Below are 12,187 nucleotides of genomic sequence, written 5' to 3'. Positions count from 1 at the left end.
TGAAACCAATTGTCTGCATTTCTATGATTTCTTATGGGAAAATTTGCTTTGGTTTAAGAGTGGATTTGGATTACAAGTACGGTCCCGGAACGAATTATGCTCGTAATCCAAGGCACCACTGTATTAGAACTGCTGCTAAACTGCCTACCTGGCAGGAGTTATAGATACATGCGTAGCAGGTAAAGGCTTGATCTCCAAAAACTGATTTTCCAGTGCATCCACGGGATAGTTCATCAGTAACTGATGAGTAGAATGCCGTACACAGTTAAAGGAGTTTTGTCTCAAATTGTTCATTTTGTAGTGGTGAAGATGTGCCACTGCAGCCTAGCTTCTATTCACTTTAACAGGACTTAAACTGCAGTTACACATCTCTACTGCTACTCAATAAAGAGATCGTCACCCTGCTAATAAGTTACTGATTAGCTATCCTGTGGATAGCTCAACAGTGAATTTTGTCCAGAATAGCCGTTTAATAGTGGCCAATAAAACAGTAACCATTACACTGTTCTTACCTATAAGAACCCTTAGGACAACTTACGTGTCAGTAACTTCTACATCAAGTACAGACTGCACAGGAAGATAACCCCGCTGGGGATGTCGGCTGAAATAATGACGAGTCCTAAATTTGTTCTTCAGAGTTGTTGCAAAATCTCTCATTTTCTCTCCTGATGTTGTCTAAAAAATGGTCATTATGTATGATGATCAAGGTAAATTTTATATAACATAATTCCCAATTTAATAATAATTAAATAATAATAATTACTTTAATTTAATAATACTGTTCTAATTTCAAAATAAGCTTTAAAAAAATAAATAAATTAGAACATACGGTAATACAATGAACAGTGCGAATTACTCATCACGGTAGAATACTTGTGATAATCCTGTACTTCAAGTAACAATATTATGATAACCTATGGCTGCTCTTACATGTGTGTTAATCACTGCAACCAGCCACTGTGTGTAGGACCTCATTACCACCATGCGTAACATCAGCCTTAGGGCCCATTTACACAGATAGATTACCTGACAGATTATCTGCCAAAGATTTGAAGCCAAATCCAGGAATGGATATGAAAAGAGGAGAAATCTCAGGCTTTCCCTTATGACCTGATCTCTGTTTATAGTCTGTTTCTGGCTTTGGCAGATCTGTCAGATAATCTTTATGTGTAAATGGACCATTAGGCTGTGTTCCCATTTTGGGAACATATCGGCCAAGGACGGACATCCCGTTACAAAGATGGCCACTAATAAAGATCATGATCATTATTAGCAGCATCTATTTAACGAGATGGCTGCCTTTCCCTGATATGTTCGGATAATATTAATTATATATTTTTACAGAAATTTAGCAGTTTTCATACCTTATTTTATATCATACGTCATGGTGCTTGTTCCAGTAAAAAGTGATCTTTTATCATCCGTGGATTGGGATACCTTGGCCTCTCTGTAACGTCATCGACACATAGACCCCTCCCCTCTGTGGCCATTGGAAGGGCCAGGATAAAGGGGTGATGATGTCACTGAGGGGGTAGGGCCAAGTGGCCCGCCCAGGTATCCCAATCAGCAGATGATAAAAGATCACTTTTTACTGGAACAAGAACCATGACGTATGATATAATGTAAGGTATGAAAACTGCTAAATTTACCCTTTACACCTGTGTAGAGAAGTCAGAATTCAAAAAGGGGGTGACAGTGTGACTTTAAAGGGAAGCTAACAGTGAGTTAGAAGACTCTAACATGCTGTTATGTTCCCATAGGGCCGGGGACACTAAGAATAAAGTAAATTTTATCACCTTTATCTTCAGTGCCATTTCAGTATATCTTCACTCTATTCAATAAGTAAATTAGTTGTTTTTGTGCACTGGAGGTGGGAATACTGCCCTTAGTGCATTGTTCCGCCCTATCCATCTCTTGAATAGTCTTCTGGCACTCTGCAGTGATGAGAGGCCAGGGTAACACCACTGGAGAGCGACGCCTCTTTATTCATGTAGAGGGGCCAGCTGATAGTAGTCTCCCGTCCCCAGAGCACTAAACTGCCTAATTTGCATACTGAATAAAGATTTAATAAAAGCTGTGCTGAGGGTAATGATAAAAAACATAAAGAAAATTATTTCTCAGCATCCCCAGGCCTATAGGAACACAACAGCAGGCTAAAGTATTCAAAGCTGCTGTTAGTTTCCTTTTGATTACATACACAAACGGTGAAAGAGGGGATTCTAGAAAATAATACTGCTCTAAATGTCCTAAATGTCCATGCTTTTATTTCTCTTTTTTGCCAAAAGAGAATGAGAATGTGATAGACCAGTAATGCCAATGGTGTTGATGGGAACAAAAGATTGTGCATGGCTGTGTTCCAACATGGCATTTATTTAGTGTTAATGATGCATTTCCACCACAATTTTGATTCTATTTTGCTGTGAATTGCACAATTGCAGTAAAATAGCACAATTTTTGCTGCAATATCGTGGCAAAAATGCATCATTAACGTAAAATGAATGCCATGTGGGAACACAGCCTAAAGGCAAACCAAATTATGGAACTAATAAACAATATACATAAACTGAATTCAATCACTGTACCTGGTGAATATCTATAAAAGAACATGAAGAGTTAAATGGTATGTGTGTATATATATATATATTAATGTATCTCCACAGGAAACACTAAACTTAAAATGTTTCCACACAGTAAGGCTACGTTCATACAAAGTCAAAAATAGAAAAAAGCGGCCGATTTACATATTTAAAATAACGGCCATTTTTGCCGCGATTTAACTGACTACAATAGCAATGCATTGAAGTCAATGGGAAGACGAACGTCTAATGCACACAGTGTATTGAATAACGGACGTTTTTGCCGCGGCCGTCAAAATAATGAACATGATCATTATTTTCGGACGTCTTTTGCAAAGAGCGGACGTTTTTTTATTAGTAGTTCACACACAGTTTTCCTTTTTCCACCGTTCTTTCTCCGTCTTTACTATTAAATTCAATGGACTTTTCAATTAAGACACACCCAAAGTTCAATTAGTAACCCCAAACTAAAATAATGTGCAAACACCAGTCACAAGGGGAGGCCAGGCTGCTAAATAACGTCTGTTATTTTAGCCTCAAAATAATGGACGTTGATAGGGGGCGGAGGGGGCGGGCACAGGACTCTCCGATAGAGTCTAACAACTGTTTTGCACATTTATTAATGAATGTTATTACCTGATGGTGAAGAAAGTTAGACAAAGGTTTGTTGAAAGGAAAAGTATAGAGACTGTTTGAAAGAGCCGGGTCTAGTAGACCTATTAGTGTTGTACGTAAGTGTCAGGAGGAGTCAGAGAGAAAAAGCACGTTTTATTAGATATGTCAAGAGAAAAGTGATAATTGGTAAAGATCAAACGCAGAAGTTTGTGCACTTATTAAGAAGTAGTTTACTACTGTAATATATATATTTCTAGGTAACTTTATTTAACAAGTCTTTATATATATATATATATATATATATATATATAAATACAGTGGTACCTCGGTTTTCGAACATAATTGGTTCTGGAAGGCTGTTCCGAAAACCGAGCAGTTCGAAAACCGAGCTGTAAGTTCCCATAGGGAACAATGTAAATGTGATTAATTGGTTTTTACACTCCGTGGGTCAGGTGCAGAGCACCCGGCCCACAGAGTGCAAAAACACTCCACATCCCCCGCAACAGTAAGAGGCGGGAGCGGGCGGCTATTTAAACTTGCCGCCGTGCTCCTGCTCCAATCAGCTGCGGGGGACACCCTGTAAAGAAGTGGGGAATCCCATCATAATGCTCCCCGCCGCCTCTGCAGGGTAAGAGAGAGTCTGCAGAGGCGGCGGGGAGCAGCGGGAGCAAGAAGCTGGTGAGCGGGGCTGCGGGCGAGCCGCAGTCTATAGGGGTGTACAGCGCTCCGGGCTGGCGGGGGGGCGGAGGGGCTGGTGGGGAGAGACAGGAGGACAGCGCTGGGAGACGGCTTCTTTACAGCCTGTCCCCGCAGTGAGAGGCAGGAGCGGGCGGCTATTTAAACTTGCCGCCGTGCTCCTGCTCCTCTCAGCTGCCGGGGACACCCTGTAAAGAAGTGGGGAATCCCATCATTATGATGGGATTCCCCACTTCTTTACAGGGTGTCCCCCGCAGCTGATTGGAGCAGGAGCACGGCGGCAAGTTTAAATAGCCGCCCGCTCCTGCCTCTCAGTGTTCCGAACACCTCTAACTGTCAGCTGAACATCAGTTCAGCTGACAGTTATCCCCCTGGTTTTGTTCGGATACCGAGCAAAACTTCAGGGGGAAATTTAGGTCGAAAACCAAATTGTTCGAACTCCGAGGTGTTCGGAAACCAAGGTTTTACTGTATATATATGTACACATCTATCCTAATAAGTTCTACACAAATTGTTTTTTTTTCTACTAAGTTTTAAGTATGTGTGTCACTGTCCAAGGTTACAGTCTGGTGTATAAGAGCACATCTGATATCTTCTGTAACTTCAAGGATGTTTGAAAAAAAAAAAAAAGAACTTCCAAGAAGTTTTAACTCTTGTAATCTATGATTTTACTGCTCACTGCTCAAGGTTAGAAGCGAGGTACAGAGCATTCTGCTTACTGATAAGAGCAGCGTATTGAAGGAATGGATTCATTTCAGCTAATAATGGTACAAATTAAGCTGAAGGTTCTGACAAAAAGAACTCTGATAAAAAGAATTATTCTATATACAGTATGTTTTACATTTCATCTTTAAGGTGTCTTTTATTTCATTTATAGCAAAAGAAGGTTAAATTGGACTAGCCGAGTGTAATATGTTTTATTATTTTTTTTATTATTTATATTTGTTATTTTTAGGGTTAACAGTTTTGTGATGATTATAGCAAACTAGTTCATGACTATATATATATATATATATATATATATATATAGTTTTATCCCTAGTAAAGCCAAACCCATATCCATGGCTCCAGTCTGCACTCCTTATGCCCCCAATATATATATATCTTGTACTAAGTGCATTGAATCCAGCATCTCTGTTGCCTCTTGATGTAGATTCAAATGGGGGAGGGGATAGAGGTGAATGGAAATGGGAGTAGCCCATTTTGATGGAGTAGCCAATTTTGATGTTTTAAATTTCTTTTTAAACACTGTACCAACTTTTTATTTTTGAATAAGGATGGTTTTATTACTTAATGTGTTTGATATTTTAAATTGTGAAAGATGAAAATGTAATTGAAAGCCCAAATATTAATGAAAGTTTAAAAGTTTTCATTGTAGATTATCTCAGACTTTTTAAAGATGGATGACACCAGACGCAAGGATATATGGTGACCGCCATGCAGCGTGACGTTCCACTGCAGAAACCGCTCCTGCCATAAGCTGGAGGTGAGGACAATCACTGAGACATGTAGGATGGTTGAAGGTAACTGTGCAGAGGTCTATATGAAGCCCACTATTATGGGTTAATTGGCAAGTGAGAGATTTGTTTGATCCCTGGGCTTACCAAAAACACTTGTAAAAAAAAAAAAAAAAAAAAAAGAAAAAAACTGTTCAAAGAAGAAAAGCTGCCATAGAGCGGCTGACGCAAAGTTCACGCAGACAAACCCTGAAGCCAAAAGGGTGATGGATGATGGACGAAGCTGCCGATGCTGCGGTTTCTGTGCTCTTCCCAAGGTAACTGTACAAAGCGTACAAGGGAATGGGGAGATGTTTTCGGTCTCTTCCTGAGGTAACCGTACATAGTGTACAGGTGGAGGGGGAGATGTGGATCTGTTTGTTTTTAAGTCTTTTCCAGAGACAATCAGCAACAAGCTGTGAGATCAGCGGATGGAGAGGAGGTACAGGGTAAAGATGGAATGCGGACAGTAAGTAACGCACTGTGTTTGCCAACCGCCTTGTATCTCACTGTAAGTTATCTGACAAAACCAGCAGAAGGAAGCCATGTGTAATGTGGTGTAGTATCCTCGCATTGGGCGGCCCAGGGGACAACAAATATAGCAGAGAGGGTTGTGTACGGCTGTATTATCTACACCTGTCATAACCTACATAAGTAACACCGTAAAGTGCCTGTCTGCATAGTCTGTCATCTTCCTGCCTGTTTTAGGGAATGTAAGTGGACGTCATCCACCTGCCACAGGTGGTCCATATAGGTATGTCCTTGTCTGTACTGGTGTCTTCTTTACAAGTCAGCCAAAGCTATGGGAGAGAACAAAGCCAATGTCTGAGGTTATACGAGTGGCCTTAAAAGAAGCTATATAACTGAGGCCAAGAGTCCAAGTGTCTGTAGAGAGGCCTGTCAGTCAAAAGATGGGTTTAAGGATAAAGGATCCATACCAATGCTACTATTACAAAAAGGATCATATGATATATATTATTCTCATAAAAAAAGTTTGAATCCTTAGACGATGTATGGTATATACTTTGCTTTTATTTCTATGGTGGTTATTTTATTTGTAATATGTGATGATCTCAGTGAAACAAGAGACAATTCAGTAGGATCCAAATATTATATCAGTAATAAGCGCCCAGTTACTTCATATAACTGGTGTATGTATATCAGTATATGATTATTTATAGGAAGAGATGTGACCAGTCATTAGACCTGTGTGATCTAATCATAAAGACGTTTCCTAGGTACAAAATGAAGTAAAAAGACTAAAAAAAAAAAAAAGTGGAAATTTTGAGAATCCCTTACTGAAGAGTGTGAATTCACTATCTGGTTATAAGTGAATCTAGTGTTTACATAGTAGGTCACATTGTATTTATTTATTTATTTATTGCATTTACCTGTTATGCTATTTTTGGTTTATGTGTCAATCAACTTTTATTTTTGCTTTTGCCATGAGATAAGATTTGCTCACATCTAAACTTTTCCTTTTCAGAAACTTTTTAAAGTTAGTTTTTGTGACTTTCCAATACCCACATGATGCTGAAGTGGTAGAGTCCTTGTGATAGAGTCAAGTCTGTTATATACAGTGAAGAACTTATTGTCTGATCACTCAATGTCACAGGGAGACGTAGGAGTGACAGGAGACTAGGTTAGGTTCGAGACGGAGGATTGTTCTACTTTTTGGGGCAGTCCTACGGTAAAGGGACCTAGAGAAGGGGGCTACATCTGTAGTCAAGATTAGGGACAAATCTTAGGGACAGGAGTGATGAGACAATAAGGTTTGGTTATTTTGATAAAAAACGGAGAGGTATTTGTCAAATATATACATATATTGGTTTGGATATTGACAATAAGCTTTTATTTGTTTTGTTGTAACTAAGCTGTATATTGATGTATACTGTACAGACTCACCCATTGTTTAGTATTTTCTTTCGGTTATTGCAGATCTACCTACCTCATCTGCTGTAAGTTTGTTCCACCATCTATAACTTTCAATATAACGTATAGTACTATTTTTGTCTATCCTATGGTGATGCCCATAAACTAATGGGAGTCCTTCAGGGTCTCTTCCAAGTGGTCTTATGCCTAATACTGATCTGTTAGTCAGTAAAAGTGTTTATGTGTATTCTCTCTCGTATAAAACCTCAACAAACAGGAAGAAGCTTAACCCTCATATAAGTGACTGTACTTTATGAGGAAGAGTGATGAAAAGGTAATAAACAGCACCCTCTGCACTACCATCAAGTTTCACATTCTCCCTCAGGGGCGTAGCTAATGTCTCCTGGGCCCTGGTGCAAGAGGTCAACTTGCCCCCCCCCCCTTTCACGACCAAGTGATGCTACTGGCAGGTGTACGTGTGTATATAGATAGATATGTACCGCAAGACAGATATTACCAATAACACCAGCATATAGGAAGAAAAAATATTATCACCATTCATATTACCGCCATACTGTTACTGACCAAATCCTGTATACGGAGACCAATATTGCCAATAATACCAGTATACAAGGGGGAAATATTACCGCCACACCACAACCACTACCATCACCACCACATTGTTACTGACCAAATCCAGTATACTAAGACCAATAAAACACAGTACCAGATAACAAGTAACAAATATTACCACCACATACTGACTAATACCACCACATACTGACTAACACTGCCACATACCGACTAATACCACCACATACTGACTTATACCACCACATACTGACTAACACCACCACTGCTACTGAATAAGGTCCACTGTACACAGATCACTATCACCTCATACAGTCATATAGAGGTGGACGCAGCTCCACAAGGTTGTATACACCATATAAATTGCATAGCAGTTATATCAGGTGACTCACAGGGGACATCTTCTCTGATCAGAGTTCTTCCCTTTTCAATTTCTTCTTCTCCATCTGCCCTGGGCCGTTATGAGAACTTCTCCGAGCCACAGATCCACAGAATCTGCCAGAGAAACATATTAGGCTCCTCACTCTGGCACCATTCTCATCTCTATACACATTGCACATCCGTATTGGCCCCTTTACACCCTTCATTTAGTGGGTAGCCCTGACACTATGTGACCCCCCTTATAGTATATATAGATGGCCCCCACTGCATGTTGCCAGCCCCCTTATAGATGGCCCCCTTCTCCCCCCCTCCCTTATAGATGTCCCCCTCTTCTCCCCCCTCCCTTATAAATGTCCCCCTCTTCTCCCCCCTCCCTTATAGATGGCCCCTCTCTCCCCCCATTATAGATGGCCCCCTCTCCCCCATCACTTATAGGTGGCCCCCTCTCCCCCCATCCCTTATAGGTGGCCCCCTCTCCCCCCATCCCTTATAGGTGGCCGCCTCTTCCCCCATCCCTTATAGGCAGCCCCCTCTCCCCCCATCCCTTATAGGCGGCCCCCTCTCCCCCCTTCCCTTATAGGTGGCCACTTCTCCCCCCATCCCTTATAGATGGCCCTCTCTTCCCCCATCCCTTATAGATGCCCCCCTCTCCCCCCATCCCTTATAGGTGGCCCCCTCTTCCCCATCCCTTATAGATGCCCCCTCTTCCCCCATCCCTTATGGATGCCCCCCTCTTCCCCCCATCCCCTATAGATGGCCCCCTCTTTCCCCATCCCTTATAGATGGCCCTCTCTTCCCCCATCCCTTATAGGTGGCCCCCTCTTCCCCGCTCCTTTATAGATGTCCCCTCTCCTCTATCCCTTATAGATGGTCCCCCTCTTCCCCCCCCCTATAGATGCCCCCCTCTCCCCCATCCCTTATAGATGCCCCCCTCTTCCCCATCCCATATGTATGGCCCCCCCTACCCCCATCCCTTATAGATGCCCACCCCCCTTCCCCCATCCCTTATAGATGCCCCCCTCTTCCCCCATCCCTTATAGATGGCCCCCCTTCCCCCATCCCTTATAGATGGCCCCCTTCCCCCATCCCTTATAGATGCCCCCTCTTCCCCCATCCCTTATAGATGCCCCCCTCTTCCCCATTCCTTATAGATGCCCACCCCCCTTCCCCCATTCCTTATAGATGCCCCCCTCTTCCCCATCCCTTATAGATGGCCCCCCCTTCCCCCATCCCTTATAGATGCCCCCCCCTTCCCCCATCCCTTATAGATGCCCCCCTCTTCCCCCATTCCTTATAGATGTCCCCCTCTTCCCCAAGCAGAATTAAAATAAAACAACACACAAACTCACTCACAACTCGCTCCCCCGGCGATCTTCTCCTTCTTCAGGCTCGTCCGGGACCCTGGCTGATGCGCAGCTGGCAGGGGTGTCCCGTCCTATCCCCGGCAGCGCGCGCATCAGTGAACTCCCTATGCGCCAGGGCTAGGACTTCCGGCACAGGAAGCGTCTCTGACGTGCGCTTCCTGTGCCGGAAATCAGGGCCCCAGGCGGCACAGGGAGTTCACTGAGTTCACTGCTGGGGATAGGACACCCCTGGCAGCCATGCATCAGACCGGACAAGCTTGCTCTTGTGACCGCAAGCAAAACAAGGCTTGTGGTCACAAGAGTGATTAATGGGGGAGCAGTGCAGTGGCAAGGGGGGCCCTCGTGGGCCCCCCCTCATGGCGGGCCGGGTCGCAGGAGTGACCGCTGCGATCCTGGTAGCTACGCCACTGTTCTCCCTAACCCCATTATGCATTTGAGTACACCTAGCTGTTAATGCAATTCTACAGCTCAGTGAAACACTTTTGATTCACTGATTCCTCCTTTCTGCTCCCACATCTGTGATGGGTTGTTGTATTTATTTGTCTCTTTGCTACATGGAATTTAGTTCCTTTTTCTTTTGTTTACACTCATACCAAGCAAACATTTAAGAAAATAAATAACTTATTTACCGGGGTGTAATATTCCATGATGGGATAATGGAGCTTGTTTCCTTTCCCTGCTTGTCCAGTTAAGAAGCAGGACTGGCATATATCCACACCAAACTGTTTTAAACTGCGATATCTGTAAAACCAAAGTAACTAAATTAAAGGGGGTATTTCATGAATAAGGCTGGGTTCACACACAGTATATTTCAGTCAGTATTGTGGTCCTCATATTGCAACCTCAACCAGAAGTGGATTGAAAACACAGAAAGGCTCTGTTGACACGTTGACACAATGGTGAAATTGAGTGGATGGCCGCCAATTAATGACAAATATTTGCTGTTATTTTAAAACAACGGCTGTTGCATTGAAATAATGGCAGTTATTTACCGTTATATGGCGGCCATCCACTCAATTACAACATTGTGTGAACAGAGCCTTTCTGTGTTTTCAATCCACTCCTGGTTGAGGTTGCAATATGAGGAGCACAATACTGACTGAAATATACTGTGTGTGAACCCAGCCTAATATTGCATGTATTTCAACAGTATGTATGAAAATAAATACTTCATCACTATAGGTATTACTTGAAAAATCTGTTTCGGTTATGAGATACATTGATGTCAAGGGCAGTGCCCCTGCTATTCCTTGACCTGCTGGTTTCTGGGTCCACCTTCTGCAGCCTCCAGGGGTGGACCCTCAATTTCTGGTAATAAGCCATGTGCACTGATACCTTTGTATATTACCGTATATATCATATGCTTTCTTTATGTGCTTCCATAAGTCTGTATATGTAAAGACAGAAAACTATTTATATCTCTCAGACTGAGAAAGAATCTATGTGTTGCACTATTTTTTCTTTTACATACACAGGCCTATAGAAGTGTAAAAATGAAGTATATGAAGCACAAATAATAAAGAAATATAAATTGGTGGGGGCAGTGGAGAAGAAACTATCATGATGATTAGATACCATAGCACTGAGTATTGTTTAGATCTCTGCAGCTGTGTGTGAGGGACTACTTTCTTTACAGGTCAGTGAAGGAAAAGTGGACTGTGGTAACTAGAGAATTACTTAAAGAGACTCTGTCAGCAGGTTTATGCTGTCCTATCTAAGGGTAGCATAAACTAGTCATAGAGAAGCTGAACAGAATGATGTACAGTGGTACCTTGGTTCTCGAACTTAATAGGTTCCAGAAGGTAGTTTGAGAACCGAGCAGTTTGAGAACCGAGCAGTGTCTTCCCATAGGAAATAATGTAAGTGTGTATAATTGGTTCCAGCACCCACCAATAATTACCTACAGTACCCATATATTACATTGTATAGTGCCCAGTGTCATCTCTACAGTACAGAACAGAACAGCACTATACTGTACAGGACATTATACACAAGAAACATTCAACAAAAACAGTAGTCACTAACTCCTCACTCATCCTTTACTGTATATACACTAAAGCAGTCTTATACAGTACAGGATGGGAGATGGTGGTGCACTGACTGTACTACTACTGTACTGTATATGCACTCCAGCAGTCTTATATAGTACCGTACTGTATGTGAAGCCTCACCAATGCTAAACTCACCAGGTTCAACCCTCCATCGACGCTCGCAAAAACCTTCAGATACCCAGTACTTCAAGACTGGGGGCCCGAAAAGTGTTTGAGAACCGAGCAAAGTTTGAGGACCAAAGCAAACTTTTCTTGAAAATAGTTTGAGTTCCAAGCAGTTTGAGAACCGAGCAGTTCAAGAACCAAGGTACCACTGTATTACTAACAGTGTTCTGTGCAGCTGATCCAGAGATATCTTTCTTAATAACATGGACAATAAGTAGTCCTCTCCATTATGTGCATAAGCACAGGAGTCCTCAATATTCCTGACAAGCAGAAAACTCCGCCCACCGGCTTCTGATTGGCAGCTATCTATCCATGCTGTTCGCATTTAAGGCGGAATGAACCTGGTGACAGATTTCCTTTAAAGTGACACTGTCACCCCC

The 12,187-nt window shown here is 42.3% G+C and overlaps 1 protein-coding gene across 4 annotated transcripts in view; it reads right to left on the bottom strand.

The window, feature by feature from the left end:
• The window catches only part of DRP2 (dystrophin related protein 2), a 94,783-nt gene that overhangs the window by 26,998 nt on the left and 55,598 nt on the right, over nt 1-12,187 (bottom strand). For all 4 annotated transcript variants that reach the window (XM_069944015.1, XM_069944013.1, XM_069944016.1 and 1 more), the window contains exons 16-17: nt 10,221-10,332; nt 539-675 (exon numbers count right to left, since the gene is read on the bottom strand). In XM_069944015.1, coding sequence (XP_069800116.1) covers nt 539-675; nt 10,221-10,332 — 249 coding nt within the window. The remainder of the gene's footprint in view (nt 1-538; nt 676-10,220; nt 10,333-12,187) is intronic.

The sequence above is a fragment of the Dendropsophus ebraccatus genome, chromosome 10 (genome assembly GCF_027789765.1).
Source record: "Dendropsophus ebraccatus isolate aDenEbr1 chromosome 10, aDenEbr1.pat, whole genome shotgun sequence".
NCBI lineage: Eukaryota > Metazoa > Chordata > Amphibia > Anura > Hylidae > Dendropsophus > Dendropsophus ebraccatus.
Note: the sequence above shows the minus strand (reverse complement) of the source record. Positions and strands in the feature narration are given on the sequence as shown.